Genomic DNA, 22,808 nt, shown 5'->3' with positions numbered 1-22,808 from the left:
CACCGCCTTAAGCAATCACTCATCGAAAGTCTGTTCAACTTTGTTATAAATTCGGTAGCCGTTTATCTCACTCATATAATCAATAAGGCTTATAGCTTTTACTCCGTGAAGTACCAATCTTTTACATCGATTCTCGCTGTGCGTGATTTGACACCGGATTTCCAGTTTTAACGTCGAGTTCAAGTACTTGTCATTGTTAGGGAAAAAAACTATTATCTTTGTGTTTAGAGAATTTTTGTTTTATTTTATGTAAATGAACCTGACCGTAGCAGACTTCTGTTTATATTATTTATTGTCTTTTTGGAAAATGGTAGATTTGTTTCCACATTAGATGAAGCTTTTTTCTTCTTCCCTTATCTTTTCCCCTTTATCCCATCAAGTGGCCAGCTATCTTAATAACTACGAAATGCTCAATTTCAATTGAAGATTATCAATGCAATTTCGAACTATTACATAAGTCCGAAGTGTAAACAGTGATAAAATGTGACAATTTAAATGAATTTGGAGCTCAACATCTACTCGTAGAAGTGCATAGCCCGGAAATGCCAATTCTGGGCCGACGCGCAAAACGTCATGCCGGCATCTTATTCACTTATTGATTTAGAGGAATGGAATATGTCGCACCTACTGCATGTTGTCATAACCTAAATCTGGAACCGGCGGTGCTATTTCCGTCTTTAACCGGCGACTGACATTTAAAATCTTTGAGGTTTATATCTATTTATATTTATTTGTAGCTTCTACATTTAATGTTACGTATTATTTTTAACTATGTTAATACGCAAAAGACATATGTATGTCTCCACTCAATGACGGCACATTGTTAAATACTGCTATTTTATATTTGTCTTACTGAGAAAATGGAGATAAAGTACATTAAAATGAGCATGTAAGCAAGCGATAGGTACCAGCAGGTAAGCAGCAATATCTAAACATGGCTGGAACAGCGACTGCAATCTATTTACAATGCATTTTCCGTTGCAATTTCATTTATCTTGAAGCATTAAAGTGTCTCTATGATCCCAGCGAGTTTGTTTTGATCGATTACCCCTAGTAATCGGAAAACTACTTATTCTATCATAAAACTCGGACAAGTTTTCCGTAAAATTAATTTTACAAGACCTTTATTATTTCCGTTCTACGTTAAAGGTGCACTTCTGTGAAAAGTGCATAGTACATTAATTTGCCAATAGCAAACTTGTCATGCCTCATTACAAGAGAAATGTGTCAAAAGAAGCTTTGTGTTAGCTACTTTTGACATAGTTTTCAACTCTTTTGTCGTTGAAATTAAGTATTCGCGAAATAATTCATTGAAATGAATAACGACCCTTTTAACATTTTTATAATAACGTAGTATATACATCGTAGTAGGGTACCATTAGCCTATGGTTGAATTAAGTTTAGTAACAATACTTTACCGGCCTATATAATGAAATGCAATGTTCTTTATTTACTAAGAGCAAATACATTCCGATTAAGATTAGCTAGAGTTTATCGTTTTGACCACAGTGACATTTAACCTGGAGTATACATACACAACTATCACGTTTAACAAAACGACGATCTGCAAATCAAGATTAACCATCTCAATCTCGATCTCTTAATTCCACAACGATTATAATATAGATGTAAAGATAAATGTATAAAGATAAATGTATAAAGATAATAACATATTACAATAGTCTGATAACCGTAATATTGAAAGAGGTAGATGATTTTTGCAATCTAAGAAAAAGCGTGGACATCTAATAGAGCGATATTACATTCCATCTCTAATAGTCGTGATCTGCGGCGTATAGAATCGACGAGGTATTCGGGGCCGTGCGACAGGTCCCCGATTTTCAACGCATTCTGTAGTTAGTCGAAACCTGTCATTGTGTCCTGCTATCAAAATGTTTTTTTTTTTTTCATTTCAAAGATTCCAGGCAGCCGAATGAAGTACTGATTACGTATTGCTACTTTCTGCATTATAGTTCCGTCGTTATAAGTCTTGTCGCTATCCATTTAACTGTTATTGAGATACCTCCTAACAAACATCCATCCATCCACCTAAACATTCGCATTTATAACATTAGTAAGAAGTAAGATTTTGTCCTGGCCATTTAGTACAGTTATAAAAATTATAATTATAAAACAAATAACACTTTTGCCTAATTTATGAAAAAAATTGTTCTACGTCATTCGCAATAACAATTTCTGAAAATAATAATGTTATTTTTGTTTAGATGTTAGGGATATTAAGCCATCTTATGACCGTCACGGATCTCGGAGCATAACAATCGGAATTACGCTACGCTCGAGTGCAGCGTTCTCTCTGACAGGTGCTGCCACCTGTCACCTTTCATTACTTTAATAAATGGGATTTTATTGTGCATTTCTTTGCATTGAAAACTATGTGATAAAATCATCATTAAATAATTATAAATATTAATCTCAAGACTTTAAACGGCGACTAAAATATATGTTTCACAAGTATACCATTCTTAAAGTTCGACACTTAGTAACCATAAAATCGTCCTTAATAGGTTCTATAAATAAACACTCTTCGCTCATTATCCCACCCCATCTTTTCATGCTAGAGATAATTCTCATTTCACTTTTCATGGTACCGTTGCTTTGTTCAATAAAACTGAAGTAGTTTTTAATTTATAATGTTTGCTCATCATTCTAAAATATATTGACTCAATTTCAGAATTTTAGAAAGTAAACAACTTACCTCCATTTCCAGCATTGGTGATGGTTACCCAAAAGTCGATCGTTTTCTCAGGTCCCAACTCCTCATAGTCCCACTTCTTTTTAACTTTCACTACACCACTTGGTTCAACAGTTACCCATGGATTTTCGTCCCGAATTTTAAATGTTTCGCGATCAGTCTCCTTTTCGAGCGTGAATACCGCACGTCCTTCTACTTCCCCATCAGCCTCAGTGAACTCAATGCGCTTCGTCGGCCTGACCGCGCGAGTGACACGTCGCTTCTGACGACGCAATGCTGGAAGATCTTTTTTACTTCGCACTACGAATTCTAGGAAGACTTGAGCCGGTCGACTTTTGCGCGGCGGCGAGCCCGTATCATGAGCAAGCACTTCTAACTCCGCTTCATGGCCGTCGGGTTCTCCCGCTAATATCAATTCGCCTGTTTGTGGCACAATAACTGCCAAGTTGCTGGGTGTTTTCAATGAATAATACACTCGATCTCCGTCGCCATCGAAAGCGTGCACTTTCCCAATATTTGAGAACCTTTGCCAATGTGCTGTTTCGTTATCACAGTTTTGATCCAAACTTCCATTCACAGCAAAGTAATAAATATCCTGCTCGAAAATAGGTTCGTGATCATTCTCGTTTGTTACATCGATTCTGACAGCAAGGTTTGCTTTGTTACTACCTTTCAAATCTGTTGCTTGCAGTATTAAGTCATAAGATTTCGTTTCCTCAGCGTCTAACGGTCTCATTGCTATTATTTCCACATCGCCATCTGTAATAACTGATGCTACTCTTGGTATGCCAGTCTTCGTTTTTTCGCGCAAGGCGAATAAGGAATCTTCATTACCATTTATTATTTTGTACGCCACAGGTCCCACATTTAGGGAAGCCGCAGCTTTAATCGGCAAAAGATCCACAGCAGTACCCGCTGGTGCATTTTCTTGAATTTCACCGCGAAGCCCGTTGGTCGCGAAACTAAGCATTTTTCGGCGGTCTACTACAAGGAGATGTACCGAATGTGCTGAACTGCTGAACGGAGTCTGTTCTAAAATGGCTAGGTTCAAGGATTGATCGAGTAGAGGCGCCAAATCTGCAGTGGTCATCAGGAGTCCATCATCGAGTAGAGTGAAGTAGGGTGCGTACTCCGGATCCAGCAGCGTGTAGCGGGAGTAGTTTCCTTCGAAGTGGCGTACGGCATGACCAGGTCGGACATCATGCGGCAGCACCGTGAGCGCGCTCGTCTGCAGCGCCGCGCTGAGCACGCAGAGCAGCGCCCCGCTCGCCAGCACAAAGCGCGCCATGGCTCTCTTTTCAAGCTCGATACGCTTAATCCAACATGTCCACCTAAAACAATGATTTTGTCAATTTAATCACCAATCAATATAAATTATTCAATTAATACCTCAAAGTTCTTGTTTACGGTTAATTTTATTTAACGACCAATGTGTTTCGAATTAAATGAAGTTATATTTTTCTGACCTTGGAGTAAAAGTAACCGTGATCGTTCGATAGTCGATTTTGCTTTAATAAATTATAACAGTTTGCGACATCTACTTTTTACAATGATATCTATATAGGATTAATTAATTGCATGGTAAGTGCATGGCATAAATCACGCGTCTGGTGGTCGGTGTAAAATCAGCGTCGGTGGCGAAGGCGACGGCAGAGAGCAGCGACGTTGGGCGGCATTCGGAACACACAGCATGAGTACACATGCGGAGCTTTATTTAGGCGGCGGCGGGAACGCCGGCGTCTCGCGACCCGCCGTCGCCGCCGATCAATACCCCCGTTGCGCCGCCGCGCGACGTTTCGCAAGCCAATCTCGACTGTATACGCTTTCCTTCACGACACACCATCAAATATTAACGTACTCGTATCACTTTACTAAAGCTTATGCTTTTTTCAGACGCCAATTCACAACATGACACACAAGTAACTTGAAATTTACATCTGCAACTTATACTAAGTACTTATATTTGCAATTACCACGGATTGCCGGTTTACAAAAATTGTAGTGCAATTAATGAAATAAGTGTAGTGCGATTAACCGTTATATCAAGAAGAAAAATATCAAAAAGCACTATGTTATGTCAACTATTATTTAAAGTTATTCTGAAAAATTAACAGGATGTAAACAAATTTTAAAAATCATATTTTCACGTGATTCCAAAATCCTTGTACGCTAGTATGCCTTCATTTTCTAAAATTTATTTAATGGTTGCAATAATATCGATATATACGTACTTTATTTTAGAGTTGTAAAATATCTATATCGTAGTTTTGATAGATGACGGCAACGAGCGTCACAGACCACACACACGGGGCGTTAAAAAGCAACTGAGTTTGAGTTGCGCGGCGCGCGCGCGTATCGAGCGCACGCAGTCCGCCGCCCCCGCCGCCCTTGCCGCCCCGCTGCCCCGCCTGTGCCACCCCGTCCCTGCTACAGGAGCATGCATCGGTCCGCGGTCCGCGCCCCCTAGCTTAGCTGCACTGCTTCCCCTTTCTTCTCGACTTTATTTCGCGACAAGCGATCTCCACCTACCTCCGACATACGCGATGTAATGTAATAAACGAAACAGACGACTTATCAATGTCTCTTTTAAGTCTTTGGTCTTAGTGCCAATGCTTATCATGCTAATCATATTCTATACAAAATATAGTATAAACTATAACGTCACTCGATGTAACATGAAACTCTTTAAAAAGTTGAAATTGCTTGGTTTTGGTTGGTTTTACCTGTGAGAGGGAGGCCCCTTCAGGGCGATAACGCAGGCGGGGCCACGGAAGAAAGCTAAAGCGTTCCCGTGGCGCCCGCCATAATGCGTTAGAGGGCAGTCAGGTTTTAGTGGGTATTCCGGTCACCTTCTGTGACCGGCGAGTCCCACACTCCCTACGCCATTGCACAGCCCGGCGTAGGCGTGCGTAAACGCATTTCCTGACTTTTAAAAAAAAAAAAAAAAAAAAAAAATGGTTGGTTTTACCTAGTTTTCCATACATTAGTATTTCTATCTACTTACTCATTCTATTTAACGTCCAAAATGTTGGTTCATATACCATTAATATGCATTTTTATTTAAATTTTAAGTTGCCAAAATATCTAGGAAATGTAGCTGTATACTTACATTCTTTTTATGTTGTTTTATTACGTATTATTACTTATTAGCTTATTACTATATATTTATTGTACCTCGTGTGTTCATAAGTTTTGAGACAAACTTTGTACTTAAAAAAAAAAAAAAAATAGTACTGCCCGCTATTTATTTCTTTTTCTAATTTTAAATTTGGAATGTTAGCTTTCAATTATTTTGATTTACTGATTTATTTCTTTCAATTTTCTCGTGATGGAGGGAAACAAAGAATTACGTGCGACCGTGATCTTGCTATTTAAGGATGGAGGAAAAACCAATGGAGATTTTCCGTGAGGTGAAATCTTTTGGTATGAGCCGTAACTTCGTGTCACTTCACTATCAAACGATACAAGTAGACAAGTTCTTTGCAAGATCACCAAAGGAGTGGTCGTCCGCGCTCTGTGAGGACGCCTGCGAACATCAAAATCATCCGAGAGCGACTTCGCCGAAATCCATGTCGCACTCAGATGAAGCTTGCTCTGCACTAATATTTCGAGCGTTTCAGTCAACAGAATACTGAAATATGCTCTTTCAAAGGCGTATAGCCGTAGGAAAGTTTACTTTTTAAACGATCGCCTTCATAAATTGTGACTCGAACGCTGTCCAATACTGCTTAAGAGACACGATCCGAGGAAGATAGTCTTCACCGATGAGAAAATCTTTACGATCAAGATGGTAGTCGCTTACTCGAGTGTGTAAGCTTGGCTAATTAACGAAATTTGTTGCTTGTTGACTGAAGTTAACTACACGTTCAATAGAAGTGGGAGAAAAGAAAAGTGAAATACTATATTAGTAAATACACATTTTAGAATAGGAAAGTGATATCTTTTACTTCTTGCTATAAAACGCACACTCTATATGACGATGCAAAATCCTCGGTTCCTTGAGCGACGTTATATGGAGTCGACACTGTATTTAATTTGCTAATTAAGTAAATAAAAATTGTCGTGTTCGGGCAAAATTATAGAAGCACTAGAAAGAAAGAAAAAACATCTCTATGGTTGAGCATATTATGGATTTATTAACACGATCGCAGGTTCGAATCCGCCATGCGACTATAAGAAGTCCTGACTGATAACTTAGCACAAAATAGTGTATTTTGCAATGGTTACTAGAAATATAATTTTAATTGTTATTAGTCGATGAGGCTTTCCACCTTGCTGTAGGATAGGATACACATGTTTTTATCTTAGCAACAAACAGATGACTTTAGATGTATCTCTAGCCTTTGTGTTAAGATTATGGGAATTTGGAAGGGGATCTGGGGCTTTAGTGAAAAAGCAGCAGTAGAATACCACCTCATAATTTCTATTTTTTTTTTAAATAAAAAAACGTTATAAAAGAAACAATTTTATATAATGAAATAGTAAGTTAGACTAGTATAAAAATAGCAAAAGCTACTTGCACTGATTTTGTGACTTACAAAAATTTTAATAAATATTCTTCTATCGCTATAAATTTTACACTGATAATAAGCTATGACAATAATTATAATAACAGGCATGTTGCGTGGTGTGCGTCAACAATAACAATTAATATAGTTTGTGCTAAATATTAGGCGTAAACTGCTTTGCTACGGATGCACTATCACTATTGCCCTTGTATCTGATTTCTTTGATTGTCAATTGTTTTCCTTGATGAATCCTTTGCAAATGACTCCTCATATCGTAGGATCTTGAAAATGATCTGTGACAAACTGGGCATTGCGTTTTACCAGCATGGGAGTCTTTATGTAGAGTCAATGATGTTGGATGTTTGAAGCCTTTTGGACATAACTGGCACCTAAATTTTGCCAAATCAGAGTCTGAAACATAGAGAAAAAAGATATTATATTAGGTACACGTTTTTTCTCATTTTAATGTAAACAAAATTTAAGTAACCTGTTTCTATTATACAAACCATTATTTTTCTCTGAAAGGTCTTCAGCAGATGTAGATTGTGTATCAACTTGCATCTCTTCACTTGGTAATGGAGGTCCTCGGGTACTTGAGTTTGTACTTTCATCAGGTGTAACTTTTTCTGTCTGCAATTCAGTTTCTACAATGATATCATGTAATTTTTTCTGCATATTCGCATCTGGAATGTTTTCATCCCTATTAGTCTGTACTGTGGCAAGATTGATTGGTTCATCGGTTTGAATAGGTACCATATCTTGATTTGTTCTGGTTGACTTTGAACTTAAGTCTAATGATGTATTATCAATTAACATAATAGGAGTTTTAGAAGTTTCCTCTTCTGCATTATCAGTTAAACCTTTTACCTCTAGTAACTCGGCTGTTATAAGAAAAGATTCCAACTGTTCCTGAAATATGTTAACTTCACCATGATACATAAAATTGATTATTGCATTAAGATCCTCAAACTTGACATTCCTAAATATAATCACAGGGTGCTGACACGGATTTTCTTTGAAAATCTGTTTAAAGTAATTACTACAAGCCGACAATAACATTTTGTGAGCCCTGATTTTGCCACCATCACAACATAATGTGACATCCACTAAATCATTCGAAAACCTCAATTCGTTGAATGCTTCCGTAACGTGAGACACATAGTTATTCCACCGTAAAGAAAATTGCGATGCATTATTCATTATTTATCAATAAATTCACTCAATCTTAATAAAAATCATTAACGATTATGATATCAACAAGAGCTCAAGTCAAACCAAACCAATGACCAAATTTCGATTTGATTCGTCAAAGAGCAAAGACTAGGTTATCGTTCTGATCTGACATTACTGTAGACCTGACGGCGGAACAGATTACAGAGATCATACTATAATTCTATACTGTCTATGATTATTTTTCTAAAATTATGAATTCCTAAAAGAATTAATTCTACTCCGCCCAGTAGCCTGAAAATAGTTAACTTCACATTAAGTATTCTGAAAATCAGTTCCGTAAAAAATATAGAAGCCGCGAAACCAAACACAAAAAATCGTAACACCAAAGAAAATTAGAAGAAATTATTGAAAAATTAATTTTCAAACTTACAGACTCTGTATACAGTACATAGACGAAAATCTCTTGTATGACTAAGGGCATGTTCCGATATGCACTGCGAGCACTGCACAGTGCTATCACTGTAGAAAAATTCGTTCCGTTATGGACTGCCAGTGTACTGCCGCAGTACCCTAGGGAAATATATGACGTCATAAATCGCCGCCATATTCTACAGTGAGCACTGATGTTTTCGAGGTAAGGTTCTCGCAGTACCTTGATCACGTGATCAGTCAAAACCACTCGAGTGCCTAACGTCTTATAAACAAAGCTACAGTTTAATCAGAAAATTTTAAAGTTCTGTAATTAGTTTGGATTAATAAATAAAACAATAAAACAATGGAAGAATTTCAAAAATTAACCTTATTAGACTGTGTTGATAATGAAAAACTTTTTTATGAAAAAGTACTTACTTTTATTATATTATAAATTCAATTTACAATTACGATTAATTAAAATATTTTTAATTTGACAGTACTCCAAAACAGTTTTTTTTAATGTACTAGTAAACTTGAATACACTTATTTGAATGCTGGGTCAAAAAATGCGGCTGACAGTATACGGGATTGCGTTCCGTTTTAAATCGTAATCAGTATAACTGATTATAAAGGAACGGCTTCACAGTATACTGAATTGACGTCACACTGTAGAGTGGTCGCAGTGCAAGTCGGAACATACCCAAAATATCCTTTCATAACATTGTCATGACGACATTGACAATTGCAATGAGATTATTGTGTGATGATAAACTTTGGTTTTTCGCGTTTGGCGATGATGATGAAATGATTGGAGATAGTGAATAGTGATTAAATACAAAATAAATAACCACGAACGCACTTAAACGTTTTTGTTTAAATTTTTATACATTTATTACGTGTAATTTACTATACTTTTTAATTTTACCAGTTTTTTCTTGTATATAAGTTTTTTTATTAAAGTTATAGGAAGAAAAAAAGTCGATTAAGTAGTATTAAAATAAATAAACTCTAACAAAATGGTACTAGCATTTTTGTCTACTATTGTATTGCCCTTTTTCCGTGTCTCAATTTACATCATCAACTACCAGTCATTTGTCTAAGCCTACCGGCCTATCAGACTCCCTTTGTTTAGATTTTGTTTTGCAATTGAAATTTTTAGTCTTGCGCTTGCACTTTATATTTTCAATTATTGAAGATACCTTGAGAACATGAAAAAATGATGATGTCCACTATTAATTAAAAGCTGATATACATGTATATAGTAATTATAAAATCGATATTAATTTCAGCACGGCAGAGTAAAAGTACGAACAACTGAAGAAGAAAAAGCAAGAATAGAAAAAGAGAGACAAGAAAAAGTAAAGGTTTTTAAAAAGTTAATGCTAAAAATACAATATAAGGTGAGTATTCATTCTTAACACTTTGCATGCTACTATGGTTTTTTCATAAGAAAGTGAACTTCTCAAGGGTGCAGGCGGTGTTAAAGTTACAAAAGTTATTGTATTTTAATCCAATGTTACATTATTTTCCAGAGGAAAGAGAATGAGCTTGACACAGAGTTACTTGAGCTTACAGGCAAGGTTTTAATGTCTAATCCTGATATAAATACACTATGGAATATAAGGAGAGAAACATTTCTGCACATTAGGTAATATAGTAAAGAAGTAATTACAATCTATTTATATAAATGAATGTCTGTATGTAATATTGAGGAAAAAAAAACCACAGTTTGTATATGTGCTTTATGTGCGTTGAAGTAGTAACCAAAATCTTATTTTTAAAAATTCTTGTCTTTCCCTTAAGGCCACATTTGTTCCGGGTATTCTCTAGAACGGCTGGACTGGTCTTGACGGGATTTTGATGGGAAGGTAGCTTTATACACGCTGGCATATTATACATTTTATATTTGTATTATTTTATGAATTTTCAGAAAAGATTATTCAGAAGAAGATTTGACAAAAATGTATGATGATGAATTAAGCATTACACAATATTGCTTGAAAAAAAATCCTAAATCATACTGTGCATGGCATCAAAGGATGTGGGTGTTAACAACAAGATCAGATCCAGATTGGACAAATGAACTTGATCTATGTAACACATACCTTAAACTTGATGAAAGAAATTGTAAGTTTCATTAAAATAATTTGAAGTACACAGTTGACATTGATTAAAAAATGTGTTCACAAATATAGTGGCTTTAAATGTCTTAAGTCTTTAGATGTACATAAGCTATTATTTTAATTTAGCTTTTATATTTTTGTATCATAAAAACGAATACCATTATTATTCTTTGCTAAAAAAATATTTTTATGTAATCTATGAATTCAATTAATATTAATAACACTACAATCATATTTTCAAAATACAACATCTTTTTCTAGTTCACACTTGGAATTATCGTCGGTTTGTCGTCAGTCAGTGTCAACCTCCATTGCAAGATGAATTTGATTACACTACAGAGAAGTTACTTGACAATTTCTCTAATTATTCCGCATGGCATTACAGAAGCAAAATGCTATTGCAACTATATCCAGATGTTAAAGGTATAAAAAAAATTAAACAACTATTTTTTCTGATTAAATTAAAGATTCTAATTATTTTTGTCGTAATTTTTACAGGTGGACGTCCTATACAAGATATACATCATAAGCATGAGTTAAAAATGGTGATAAATGCAGCATTTACAGACCCCGATGACACAAGCGCTTGGTTCTATCAGAGATGGTTATTAGGTACTATACTACTTGCTACCACAATCTATGAGTTTATTTAGAATGATTAAAGAAAATATAAGTAAATAATGTTTTAGAATAATTCCTATGAAAAAGAAATAGATATCAGATTTTCTCTCATCTCTCTTATATACCAAATTCTCTTCCAACCAGTTACTCAATAGAAATTGACTTATTATGTATTTTTATTTTTAGGTGCTGTTAAAACTAGTATAAACCTTGTTGCGTGTGCCGTTACCGAATCTAAAATAACAGTTGCATTTAGCAAACCCGTGCCACTTGGCTATGTACAATCAAGTACACAAATTTTTATTAATAATAATGTTTTGAACGGTGAATGGATTTCTTGTTGTGGATACCAGTATGATAGTTTATGGATTCTTAAACAAAAAGTGGATTTAATGGGTGATATGGATATAAAGGTAAACACTTACAATGATCAATGTTAAATGTCATTTAACTTTAACTAAGAAGCTACATTAGCTATGATTATGATTAACAGCTTTACTTAATCGCGAACTGGTCGCTAAGGGACTCTTTAGTGTAATTTATCTACAAAATGTACAATAAGGAAGACCACTTAATGACTGATTGCAGCAGTAAGACTATAAATCAAGGTATACAACTATTCAAATATCTTGGCGGCTCAAGGTTACCTGCGTGCTGCCCAGAGCCCATATTATCAGGTGTTATTGATATAGGTATTAGAGTCAAAGTCAGTATACTTATGGCTATATAGGCAAACTTGGATGAAGGGACAGCAATATTTTCAGGCTTATAGAGGTTTCTATTTTACCCGAGTTTCTCGTTTATGGAGGTTATCTGTACATATAAATACATTTTAATAATTTATTATAACCAGGCAATATACAGTCAAAATCTGTTATAACGACATCGAAGGGACTACTCATATTGAGTCGTAAAAACCGATAGTTGTAACAACCGGTGACAGGTATTGATAGGAAAGATATGTATATTCATGTAGGAAATTAAACCGCATTTTGTTTACTTCAATACAAACGTATAATATAAAAGAACAGTATCATTTTTCCATCATTTTTGTATGCATAAAATCTGTAATTTTAGTTTGTTTGAAACACTTCTGTCGTGCATACACATTTTGTAACTCACGTTGGATTTTAATCAGCGTATCGTCACAATTTCCCTGCATGTGGAACTCTTCATTAAAAAGAACAATCTTTCGTAATACACTAACAGCATTAAGACCTAGAAGACAATCAAAGTTGGCACTGTAAATTGTTCTTCCGAGACTTCCTGTTCTTTTCATTTTCCTCTTGAACTTCACGTACAATATCATCCCTCCGTAGCTGGTGCACAAATTGCAATAGACTGATCTACATAAATGAACTCGTGTGTTTCGGTAGTAGATAAAGCAGGTCGTAATTTTTGCATAGCAGTGTAATAGGTGACGCTGAACGCTAGTTGAAAAACAGTAGAAAATAGGAATGAATCGTCGATGAACACCTACCCGCTGCTCGTTTGCCCCCTTGTCTTATAAAAAAAAAATGAAACACAAAACATTGAAATCAATGTGAAAACAGCAAATCTACTGTTAAAACAGTAGGGTTGGTAACACTGGACTTAAGAGATATGACCAAGCGGGCCTTGAGGCTAGGGCATGCATGTGCTTTGTTTCTAAGAATTACAAAAGACCCGAAACTTTGTTTACTTTTACGATAATAGCCATTGACTATTATACTGTGCCAGATGTGGATACTGTTACCTATTCAAATTGTTTACAATACAGCTGAGCCGGTCGTTCTACAGATATAATTCTCCGAAAACATTAACCAAATGTGGTCGCTTAATGCGGTATGTCGTAGTAAACAATGTCGTAAAAACCAATGTTTTCGATAAAGCGGTCATATAACATTCAGCCAGGACCTTTGATTTCGGTTATTTTAACCGGTATGTTGTTCTAAACGATGTCGCCATAAACGGTTTTGACTGTAGTATCATTGTAAAAGTAATTAATCAAACGACTTTTTTGTTTTATAGGCCGAATATGAAGATGAAAATAAAGAAAGAATAGTTATTAAATGTATGAAATATAAAGAAAAAATGTATATTGGTAAGGGTAAAATTAGCTTCGAAAATAAATATTCGCAGCCCGTGGTTGAAGAATTGAATGACCAACTTAAATCATGTCGGCAACTGCTCGCGTTGGAACCAGACAATAAATGTGAGTTTTGTTTTGTTATAATTATCTATGTAAGGTAGCATTTTAATAAATTTTACTGTCGTTTAGTTTAATAAATTAAAATGTCGTTTAGGGGGCGGTAGATCCATTTTTGTACTCCCTCCAAAATAGAATTATTATTAGAGCTTAGTCAGTCTTAGCTTCCTATAAGGAACTTTGTATTGAGAAATATAGTCCACTGCAGTGTTTGAAGATATCATTTAATGATTTTTTCAGGGACTCTTTTAACTACTACTGTCTTTTTACATTGTATTGATGCAAAATTAAATCACAAAGAAGCAATAAATAACTTAGAAATTTTAAAAAAGTTGGATCATCAAAGGGCTGGATACTATAGTGATTTGAAATCTAAGTGGTGTATAGAAGAACAATTGCCCATAGATTATTGTTTAAACTCTATGGTCTTCAAAGTAAAGATGTCTGATAAAATTACCTGCTTACCTCACTTGCAATACTATAGCTTTTGTGAAGAAGTTGATCTATCGAACCAGAATTTATGCTCAAATGTACTGCCTTCGTTAATATTACTTCAACATTGTAAGGTAAAGTTATTTAATATTTTTTGCAGCAGACAAATATTATATAAAAGTAATTAAAAAAAATGGGTATTCGAAACAAAGTTTAAATTAATATTAGTACAATATTGTTATGTAATTTTTGAATCAAATGTATATAATACATCTTACAATGAAAAATATATTTGCTGAGAATTCACAGTTCATTAAAAATTAATTAAAACTGTAACATGAAATCTTTCTTTTCAGATTTTGATTTTAAGAAACAATAAGCTCGTAACATTAAAAGGGTTTCCAAATATTGATTTGGAAAAGTTAGATGTACAAGGCAATGATGGGATCAATGTTGAAGAATTGAAACAATTTAAACAGGATCATAAGTTTGTTACGATATTTTAATAACTTTCAAATGCCAGGCGTCCACTTCTTATTTTTATGAAAACTCAAAAATTGTAACAAAACATGAAAAAGCCATAAATATCACCTTTGGAATTTATAATTAAAGTAGGTACACTATGTTTTCAATAAGTGACATTTATTGTAGAAATAGAACAGTTAGGTGTTTGTACGCAATTAAGAGGTATTTCCCTTTTTTTTTTTTTTTTAGCTAATTAGCAAATATCAACATTTTATTTGTTGGATTGTTCTACATGTAAATCATGAATCAATTGTTATTTCTCTGATATATTTCTTAATGGAAAGGAAGCGATTTGTTGCAAGGTACAATGTTAATATTTTATAACTATGCATAATATTAATTTTATGGCTAGCTAATTAATTTAGGTTTTTATATCAATTTCATGTTAAGCACTAATGCAATAAACTATATGAATAAAAATAATCAGTTTTTTTTTAATCCGTAACATGGGATTAAACACGCTAGAGATTAATCTGGCAGCTTTCCTTAGCAGTCCCACCAATCTATACGAAATAATGCATATTTCTTTTTTTCTGGGAGTGTTGCTACGGAAAAGTGAGGAGCTTAAAAATTTTAAAAATGTTTTTTTTATTAACTTAATTCAAGTTAAACCCAATGAAGCCTGCACATAATTTTATTTGTCATAATCTAATCTAAATATTAAAACTAAAGTAACAATATGCTTTTAGATAAAAAAGATAAATACTGTAACAATAAGAATACACCAATATTTATTCGTGTGTAAAACTATTGTAATAACAGAAAGTTGCAACGATATAATATGAAATATCCAAATAGTCATAAAAATTGTTTCCAAAAGCATAACACTTTAGAAAGCGTATTCAAATATTTTTTCTTGATTATAGTGACAATTTGATTAAAAAAACCGAATCGTTACATTTTTCACCTTGGAATGCTAACAATGGTTGTATTAATTAAACGAAATACACATATTTTACACAAAAATAATACTAACGTTGAAAATATTGTCTTAACAAAGTATTTGTTTTAAACTGTACTAGCATCCTTCAAATGTACAAGACTACATCTAACATTTCTGTATTGGAAAAGAAAAAAAACAGTAGTTACGTGCGCGCTAAAAAAATTCATTTTTTCAAATTGCCATATTGTTTGCGTTAAAAGTTTCTTTTAATTCTATAAATTTATTATCTTCAATTATTTCTAGTAATTGAGCTCTTAATTTAATGGTTATTTGTACAAAGTTGCATAGTATACAGTTATCCCGTAGTTATCAAGGGGGGCAGAAAATAAAAATTAAACACTGTAAAGGCCCCAAAAATATGAAGTTTAAACAAATAAAAACTTTTTTGTTACTTTACCATACATATATGTCCCATCGGGGAATCTAGCGGTATTCCCCCTTTAAAGTGACAGTTATTTGAACGTTTCGTTAAACATTGAGATGCCAACGCGGAAACACTAATCAATTGTACAATCATTTCTTTGATTATTTTGTAAGAAGAGACAGAATTTGACTCAATGCAAGGAAAAAAGGGAATTTTCTGTAAGTAGAAAACCATGAAGGGCCCGAACTGCCATCACAGTATCAAGATTAACAAAACTTGTAACGGTTTTGGTGTCATGTCAATGACAAAAGAAGTCAGTTTTGAAAAAAACTTCATATATTTGGGACTCTCCTTGAACTCTATAATTTAATTTTATCTGAGCAATCAACTTACCCGGCGTGTCACATTATTTTACAAATATTATAAAAAAATGTATTTTTTTAAAGTCTGTTTTAACATCCATTAGAGCATCTATCCAAACAGAAACCATTGATGATCCAAACAGATACACACATAAGTATTACTTGAATTCATCAATGGTTTCCAGTCAAATGTAATTCAGAAATGCAGTCAATTCATAATATACAATGTATATTATACATATTATTAAATAAGACTCCTCTACAAGTCATCATGACATCTTAAAATATTTAATTCAGTAAGTTTGTACCTTTACACAATACTAAATATTCACTTAAGACTACTATTAGCAACAGACATTACTGTTTTGTACAAATCATCACCATCCCAAAACAATCTACCGCAAAAGTTGCAAATAATTGCTGCTTGAGGCGATTGAGAGAGTTTTTGAACATTTTGTATTTGAATGGCTACTCCCGTACTTGTAACACATAAATTATGTGTTGGTGTACAAACAATGTCATCATCGTCAGAATCACTGAGATACTTGTCACATTTTTCGTAATAGTCATCATCAGTAGGAACAGTATAATTAACATTACTCGATACACTGCTAACATTCTGATACTGACTACATAATTTACTCACTTTATCGGAAGTCAATTTTTCTAAATCTAAGCCATTACAATTTATGCAACGTTTTGTGAAATCACTTTCTTTTATATGTATGTTAAAATAATTCTGTATTTTTTGGAGCTTCTCTTTAGTGACATAACCATTACCAACATCTAAAATTGAACTTTGTGGGTAAGTTTTCATGGGAGTGCACTTAAGTTTAGCCAATAAAATATAACGATTCTCAAACATAGCTTGATTAATTACATCATGCCATAACAATGTTTCTGGTATAAGCAGTGTATCAATACCATAATACCTTAAATATGGCATATAATTAATTAATTTTCCTTCTACAAAAAACTTCACATCATCAACTGATTTTGCTTTTATAGCAGAGCCAGTTGGAGTTTTTTCTGAATATTTTAGCTGTTTAACACATTTGGTCTTCTTATCTATCATTGTGTCATTACATATTTCTTCAAAATTAATGTCTTGTTCAAGACATTTCTCTTGTAAGAAGTTATACAGTTCAACAAGAACATGTGCATCAATAGCAGCATATTGAATTTGTGTATCACGTAGAGGTCTAATTTCCCAGTTAGAACGCTGTTCTGATTTACGTAAAGGATAACCAAAACATATTTCTACCAATGAGCTCAAACTGTTACCAACGGTACCACTACTGCTTTGTAAGCTTAAACCAGAACTTATGAGATTTTTCCACAAAGTTGATAAATCAAGTAAACCTTCACCTTTTACTTTAATATTATTTAAACCTACAACAGAACCTTTGATTTGTTTCAGATCTTGTTCTAATCCAAAACCTAATTTTATAATTTCTGCATTGTCCAGCAGAGATTTATTGAAGTCATACCAGAAACTTGAATACTGTGGCTTATTAAGAGCCAAAGTGTCTATTAAATAAACATAGTTCTCTACAGCAATTTGTATTAATGCTACATGTGATTGTGCAGCACCAAAGGATGGCTTCCATTCACTGTCAATGCTCACCAAATTACAGTCAACTAAATATGTATTTGTCAGTTCATATAACATTTCAGGTGTGTTTATAATAATAATTCTATCTGCTGGCAAGGATATTTCATAAAAATTTTGATTTGGGTTTTCATTGCCATCATCATCCCAATTCTCATTCTCTACGGAGGAGACAGCATCTAAAGACATCTTTTTTAGTGATTGTGGTAGATCAGTGTCTGGTAAGTTGAAGTATTGAGACCACTTTGCAGCCTCCTTTTTATCGTGATTTACTATCATATAAACAAATTCTAGTGCTAGCTCAGAATTTTCTTTCAAGGTATCTTTTATTAAATCATCCCATACTGTCAAGCTAACATTGTGATCTACATATTTTTGATGTATTAAGTATCTTAATCCACCAAGAGTACGATTTCTGCATAGATTTTTACATGTTTCGATTGGGATATTAAACTTGCTGCATAAACGTCCCACAAACTTACCAAGAGGTTTATGATGTAATTTTTCATAATTAACACAAGTAATGTTATACTCATAAATGTATTTTTGTACAAGGTCACGTATACTGACGTTTTTATCCAAGATCTTGTCTAAAAAAAGTACTAATTGCAGCACTTGATTTGGACATTCTGATAGATATTCAATTATCATGTTACATTTGTCCTGGATTATGAGTGGAAACAGTAAATCTTCAACTGGTATGTCTTCATATAACTCCATTGCTAAAACCACTTGAGAAGCTTGTTTACAATTGTCATTTTTTAACATGTTTTTTACAAGTGGCAGAATAGTTTCCTTTATTGTTATGATTTTATATGTTTTTACAATTAAATTAAGATACTGTTGATTCCTTTGTTCTGTAGCAATTCGAAAAGCTGGAAATTTTAAGCAGTCTTCAGGTGATGTATCACTTTTACAAGACCATTTATGTAAATTTTCCATTATGAAAAATGGGAGTGTTTTAGGTTTACAATCTTTGGAATCTTTACATTTTGCAACAAAAACAAGTGCTATTCTATACCGATCAGGGTTTGTGTCAAAAAACACTTGTAAGTGATGTTCAAGACTGGGAGATCTTTTCCATGTTAGCCAAGTAATTGTCAGCTGATTGAACCAAGCTTGTACATTTTCGTCGAGTTTTATGTTTAGTCCAATACTTTTTAACGTTTCTTCTAGTGTAGGGACAACCTTCATAGATCGATTAGTAAGAGAATTAGTATTCATTTTTAGTTCTACTCAGATCAATTTTTCACTTAACAAGACACCATAATTTTGTACTTTTAAAAGTAAGTTTTTCACCATATCAGTTTATATATTTGAAATTAATAGTTTATATCATAAACATTGATTTAACACTGAAAAAGATAAACAATAATAAAAATGATAGACGAAGACGATAAAAGTTTTGTTTGGTTTTGTTGGATTTGCGTTGTTCGTCAAAGAGTATGGTTGTGTCAGTGTCAACTCGACATTGGAATATCTTAGACTTTATAAGCATGTCCCTATCAAAGCTAAAACATGAAATACCTCCTAGACTTCATTAATTACATTATTAATCTTAATTCCTTTTTTTTGGTTTTTTACTTGGATTATATTGACAAAAAAGTATAGAAAATGCAATGCCCATGCCTGAAATGCCTTTGCCTTTTATAACTGATTGAAATTGAATGACAATGTAAATTTTTGACATTCGTTTGTAGTTTGGTGTTTTTAGAGAAATTCGTAATTTGTCTAATTCGTAAATTTGTGTTGCGTTTTTAGTTTTAACAGATTTTAAAACATAAAGTTGAAGATTAAATACTGCTCTTGCTGAAATCGAGAAATTTTTGGTTTTGTAATATTTTTTCCTAACAATGGAACTATCTGCAGAGGGCAAAACCCCGGAGTACATGGCTCTTGCGGGCATTAAATTCAAACTTTCTTTGCCACAATTTAAAGATAATCCTCAGTTAAAAGAGGAGTTGTTTGAAGGCATTAAAGCAGGTAACATGGCACCGTATTACAAAGAAGTATGTACAGATTTAGGGTGGCCATTGGACCAAAATTTGTATGATGAGATGGCAAAAGAGAATGTTAGTAGGCTGTCAAAATTCGAAGAAGATGATTCTGAAACTCCAGTATGGCAAGATCGGTAATAACATAAAAAATATCAATGTCATGCTGTTTCTTTTTATGAGCAATTTAAGTTAACACTTCTTTGTTACAGATTAGACTATTTGTGTTCCATCGGAGATAAAGAAGCCGCGACAGCACTGGCAACAACAAAGTATGAAGACTCCACTTTGACTACCAACAGAAGATTAGATGCCATTTTTGCTTTATTCCGGATTGCTTACTTTCATGGTTGTAATGTGAAAGATATGGGAAAAGCTATAAATAAGGTATTTACATAACAAACATGTAACATTAAGGTAGCAAACAGGTTTGGGAACAGTTGGAATTATGATACATGAAAGTTAAATTGCTCTTTAAAAAATTATGGGTGATTTTGTATTTTGTTGCAGAAAAAAAAAGAAAATAATAATTATATTCATCTCTGTACAAGTTTGATATTAGTATTATTTAATTTGTAGGCGCATGAATTAGTAGACAAAGGTGGTGATTGGCGATCAAGAAACAAGCTGAAGGCATATGAGGCAATTTACTGCCTTGCGGTGAGAGACTACAGCCGTGCTGCAGAATTGTTTATTGATTGTGTGTCTACATTTGAATCATACGAGTTGGTTGATTTCGGTAAGGATACTTTAACTTTTGAAAACAGTTTAAGATTGAAAGCAATATGTTTAATAAATATTTTTATAACATAATGCTACATTTACTCGATCATAAGCTGTAATTTTTGTAATAACAAAAAATAAGTTTGCAATTACATTTAATCAAATTGCATCATTATTTGATTTATTGAATACTTAATTTTTTTTTCTTTATAGTTAGTATGAATAGTTTTTTTTTGGTGCTCAGGTACAATTATTCAGTACTGTGTCCTTGCCTGTGCTTTGGCATTGGAGCGGCATGCTCTTCAAGCAGCACTACGTAGGCAAGGAGCTGCAGTGCAGGCCTTGAGGTCCAGGTTCCCTGAGCTACGGGAACTTGTTGAATCTCTACATGAGTGTCGTTACGCTGACTTTTTGAAAAGTCTTGCTTGGGTAAGTCACTAATTTAGGTATTTTTTTCGAATTTAGTTGTAGTATATAAATTTTTAATGTGTTCAAATCTTAAGTACCACATTAATTAAAGTTTATTAAACACTTAAACTAAATCTTTTCAATCCTAACCTATATTAAAATACAGTCAAAACTGTCATAACATTAAAGTAGGCAATATTCTGCTTCAATAATCAACAATCTTTAAAACCAAAATTATTTATATGACATTTAGTTGGAAGCTAAAGTTTTCATCACCATAAATGTTGTTTTGACCGATGTATTAATCTATATTTATTGTGTTCCAGGTGGAGACACAGATCTGCGTGGACCCTGTGTTCCGGCCCCACTACCAGCACTACGTCCGCGAGGCTCGCATCAAGGCGTATGTGCAGCTGCTGCGCGCCTACCGCTCTCTCAGCCTCGACAACATCGCCGATACATTCGGCGTCACCAGAGAGTTCGTAGAAGAGGAAATTTCTACGTAAGTACTAGTTAAACTGGATACTTAACTAGTTATTAATTGGTTTAAACTTTATGTCCACTTTACATTATGCCAGTACAGTAGTAGGACAGTAGTTCTTAAAATCAGCACTGGCATACAACTGACATAATGTAAATACAACTAATGCCTGTGCACTCATACCATCCAAGCCAGGCCAGCGCTACTGTCCTACTGTACTGGCATAGGCATATAGCGGTTTAGCTGTTTACATATAACATGCTGTCTAGTGAAGGAAAGTGGACGGTGATTTGTCTTCGCATTCCGTTATTTTTCTCTTTCATATCTAGCTTCCATTTATTTCGTTACTAAATGCGGACTTGGTTACATTTAAAAATTGATTTCTAGATTTAACTGACTTGTCATCTTTTTTTTATATATACCCTATCCTACTTGGTAGTAAGACTTTTTTGCAGTAAATGTGGAACTACGACCAATAGTCGATTAATGGTCACTTTACCATGCTAAGTGTAGATTAATCATATGAAATCTAACCTAAATCTCTGGTTTATAAACAACTGGATGAAGTAATGAATGTTTTGAAACCATGGTTCTGACATGGTTGAAGAGTGTGGTTTGTGTGTATTAGGTTCACGGCGGCGGGTCGTCTGCAGTGCCGCATTGACGCAGTGGCGGGGTGCGTGGTGACGGGCGCGGGGCGCGGCGCTGACGCAGACCGCTCACATCTCTACCAGGCCACCATCCGCGAGGGTGATCTCTTACTCAACAGAGTCAAGAAACTAGCAAGCGTTATCAACTTTTAAAAATGTAGCAATCTTGTGTCGATATATTTTGATTGGCTAAAAATTGTCATTTTTCTGAATTAAATAAAACTAAATTTAAACTGTTTTATAATTCTGCAATCAACCCGTTGTATATTACAGAATGTTCTAATCAGTCAATCAGTTTTCCAGTGCCTCTTCAGTCTTGAAGATTGGCCACTAACTTGGACAATTTATTTCTGTCTAATGCAATGAGAAACAATTCCCCCGCTGACCTAATCCCTGTCCATTCTCTGATATTACGTAGCCACGACTTTTCCTACGTCTTTGATTTTGATAATTTGTGTAAAATTTAAAATGTGTCTTTGATTTTAATAATCATTTCTTTGACTTGCAATTAAGTACCATTAGAAATTTTACAACGCAAAAAAGTCTTATCAACATCATTAAATGAGAAAAATGT

At 34.0% G+C, this 22,808-nt stretch overlaps 5 protein-coding genes across 9 annotated transcripts in view; 2 read left to right on the top strand and 3 right to left on the bottom strand.

Annotated features, from left to right (window-relative positions):
* LOC106712157 (neural-cadherin) overlaps positions 1 to 5,018 on the bottom strand; it is a 303,500-nt gene extending 298,482 nt beyond the window's left edge. For all 5 annotated transcript variants that reach the window (XM_045678300.1, XM_045678237.1, XM_045678335.1 and 2 more), the window contains exons 1-2: positions 4,945 to 5,018; positions 2,717 to 4,044 (exon numbers count right to left, since the gene is read on the bottom strand). In XM_045678300.1, coding sequence (XP_045534256.1) covers positions 2,717 to 4,001 — 1,285 coding nt within the window. In that variant the 5' untranslated portion in view covers positions 4,002 to 4,044; positions 4,945 to 5,018. The remainder of the gene's footprint in view (positions 1 to 2,716; positions 4,045 to 4,944) is intronic.
* A 2,220-nt stretch (positions 5,019 to 7,238) lies between these two features.
* LOC106712134 (protein bric-a-brac 2) lies at positions 7,239 to 8,502 on the bottom strand. Its single transcript, XM_014504586.2, has 2 exons — positions 7,728 to 8,502; positions 7,239 to 7,632 (listed from the first exon to the last, which is right to left on the bottom strand). Exons 1-2 carry the CDS (start codon positions 8,419 to 8,421, stop codon positions 7,376 to 7,378), a joined length of 951 nt encoding a protein of 316 aa, XP_014360072.2. The 5' UTR covers positions 8,422 to 8,502; the 3' UTR covers positions 7,239 to 7,375.
* Positions 8,503 to 9,793: 1,291 nt separating this feature from the next.
* Positions 9,794 to 14,698, top strand: LOC106712128 (geranylgeranyl transferase type-2 subunit alpha). The gene is made up of 10 exons (XM_045686963.1): positions 9,794 to 9,827; positions 10,098 to 10,208; positions 10,341 to 10,456; positions 10,739 to 10,935; positions 11,193 to 11,354; positions 11,430 to 11,543; positions 11,739 to 11,965; positions 13,563 to 13,746; positions 13,981 to 14,306; positions 14,529 to 14,698. The coding sequence occupies exons 1-10, from the start codon at positions 9,825 to 9,827 to the stop codon at positions 14,676 to 14,678; spliced, it is 1,590 nt and encodes a 529-aa protein (XP_045542919.1). The 5' UTR covers positions 9,794 to 9,824; the 3' UTR covers positions 14,679 to 14,698.
* A 1,187-nt stretch (positions 14,699 to 15,885) lies between these two features.
* On the bottom strand, positions 15,886 to 19,304 carry LOC106712125 (exonuclease mut-7 homolog). Its single transcript, XM_014504574.2, has one exon. It carries the CDS (start codon positions 19,200 to 19,202, stop codon positions 16,695 to 16,697), a length of 2,508 nt encoding a protein of 835 aa, XP_014360060.2. The 5' UTR covers positions 19,203 to 19,304; the 3' UTR covers positions 15,886 to 16,694.
* A 342-nt stretch (positions 19,305 to 19,646) lies between these two features.
* LOC106712127 (26S proteasome non-ATPase regulatory subunit 6) lies at positions 19,647 to 22,467 on the top strand. Its single transcript, XM_014504576.2, has 6 exons — positions 19,647 to 20,109; positions 20,185 to 20,359; positions 20,552 to 20,711; positions 20,940 to 21,124; positions 21,430 to 21,605; positions 22,213 to 22,467. Exons 1-6 carry the CDS (start codon positions 19,832 to 19,834, stop codon positions 22,385 to 22,387), a joined length of 1,149 nt encoding a protein of 382 aa, XP_014360062.2. The 5' UTR covers positions 19,647 to 19,831; the 3' UTR covers positions 22,388 to 22,467.
* Positions 22,468 to 22,808: the final 341 nt, after the last annotated feature.

This window comes from Papilio machaon, chromosome 1, assembly GCF_912999745.1.
Source record: "Papilio machaon chromosome 1, ilPapMach1.1, whole genome shotgun sequence".
In the NCBI taxonomy this organism is placed as follows: Eukaryota; Metazoa; Arthropoda; class Insecta; order Lepidoptera; family Papilionidae; genus Papilio; species Papilio machaon.
Note: the sequence above shows the minus strand (reverse complement) of the source record. Positions and strands in the feature narration are given on the sequence as shown.

What these genes read in the sequence shown, in the direction of transcription:
- LOC106712134 (XM_014504586.2), bottom strand. Translation starts at nt 8,421, where the DNA reads ATGAATAATGCATCGCAATTTTCTTTACGGTGGAATAACTATGTGTCT. An exon ending in CCTTTCAGAGAAAAATAATG is followed by an intron (nt 7,633 to 7,727) that starts GTTTGTATAATA and finishes TCTATGTTTCAG; the next exon opens with ACTCTGATTTGGCAAAATTT.
- LOC106712128 (XM_045686963.1), top strand. An exon ending in CTATCAGAGATGGTTATTAG is followed by an intron (nt 11,544 to 11,738) that starts GTACTATACTAC and finishes TTTTATTTTTAG; the next exon opens with GTGCTGTTAAAACTAGTATA. An exon ending in GTTGGAACCAGACAATAAAT is followed by an intron (nt 13,747 to 13,980) that starts GTGAGTTTTGTT and finishes TGATTTTTTCAG; the next exon opens with GGACTCTTTTAACTACTACT.
- LOC106712127 (XM_014504576.2), top strand. Translation starts at nt 19,832, where the DNA reads ATGGAACTATCTGCAGAGGGCAAAACCCCGGAGTACATGGCTCTTGCG. An exon ending in ACTCCAGTATGGCAAGATCG is followed by an intron (nt 20,110 to 20,184) that starts GTAATAACATAA and finishes TCTTTGTTACAG; the next exon opens with ATTAGACTATTTGTGTTCCA. An exon ending in GTAGAAGAGGAAATTTCTAC is followed by an intron (nt 21,606 to 22,212) that starts GTAAGTACTAGT and finishes TGTGTGTATTAG; the next exon opens with GTTCACGGCGGCGGGTCGTC.
- LOC106712125 (XM_014504574.2), bottom strand. Translation starts at nt 19,202, where the DNA reads ATGAATACTAATTCTCTTACTAATCGATCTATGAAGGTTGTCCCTACA.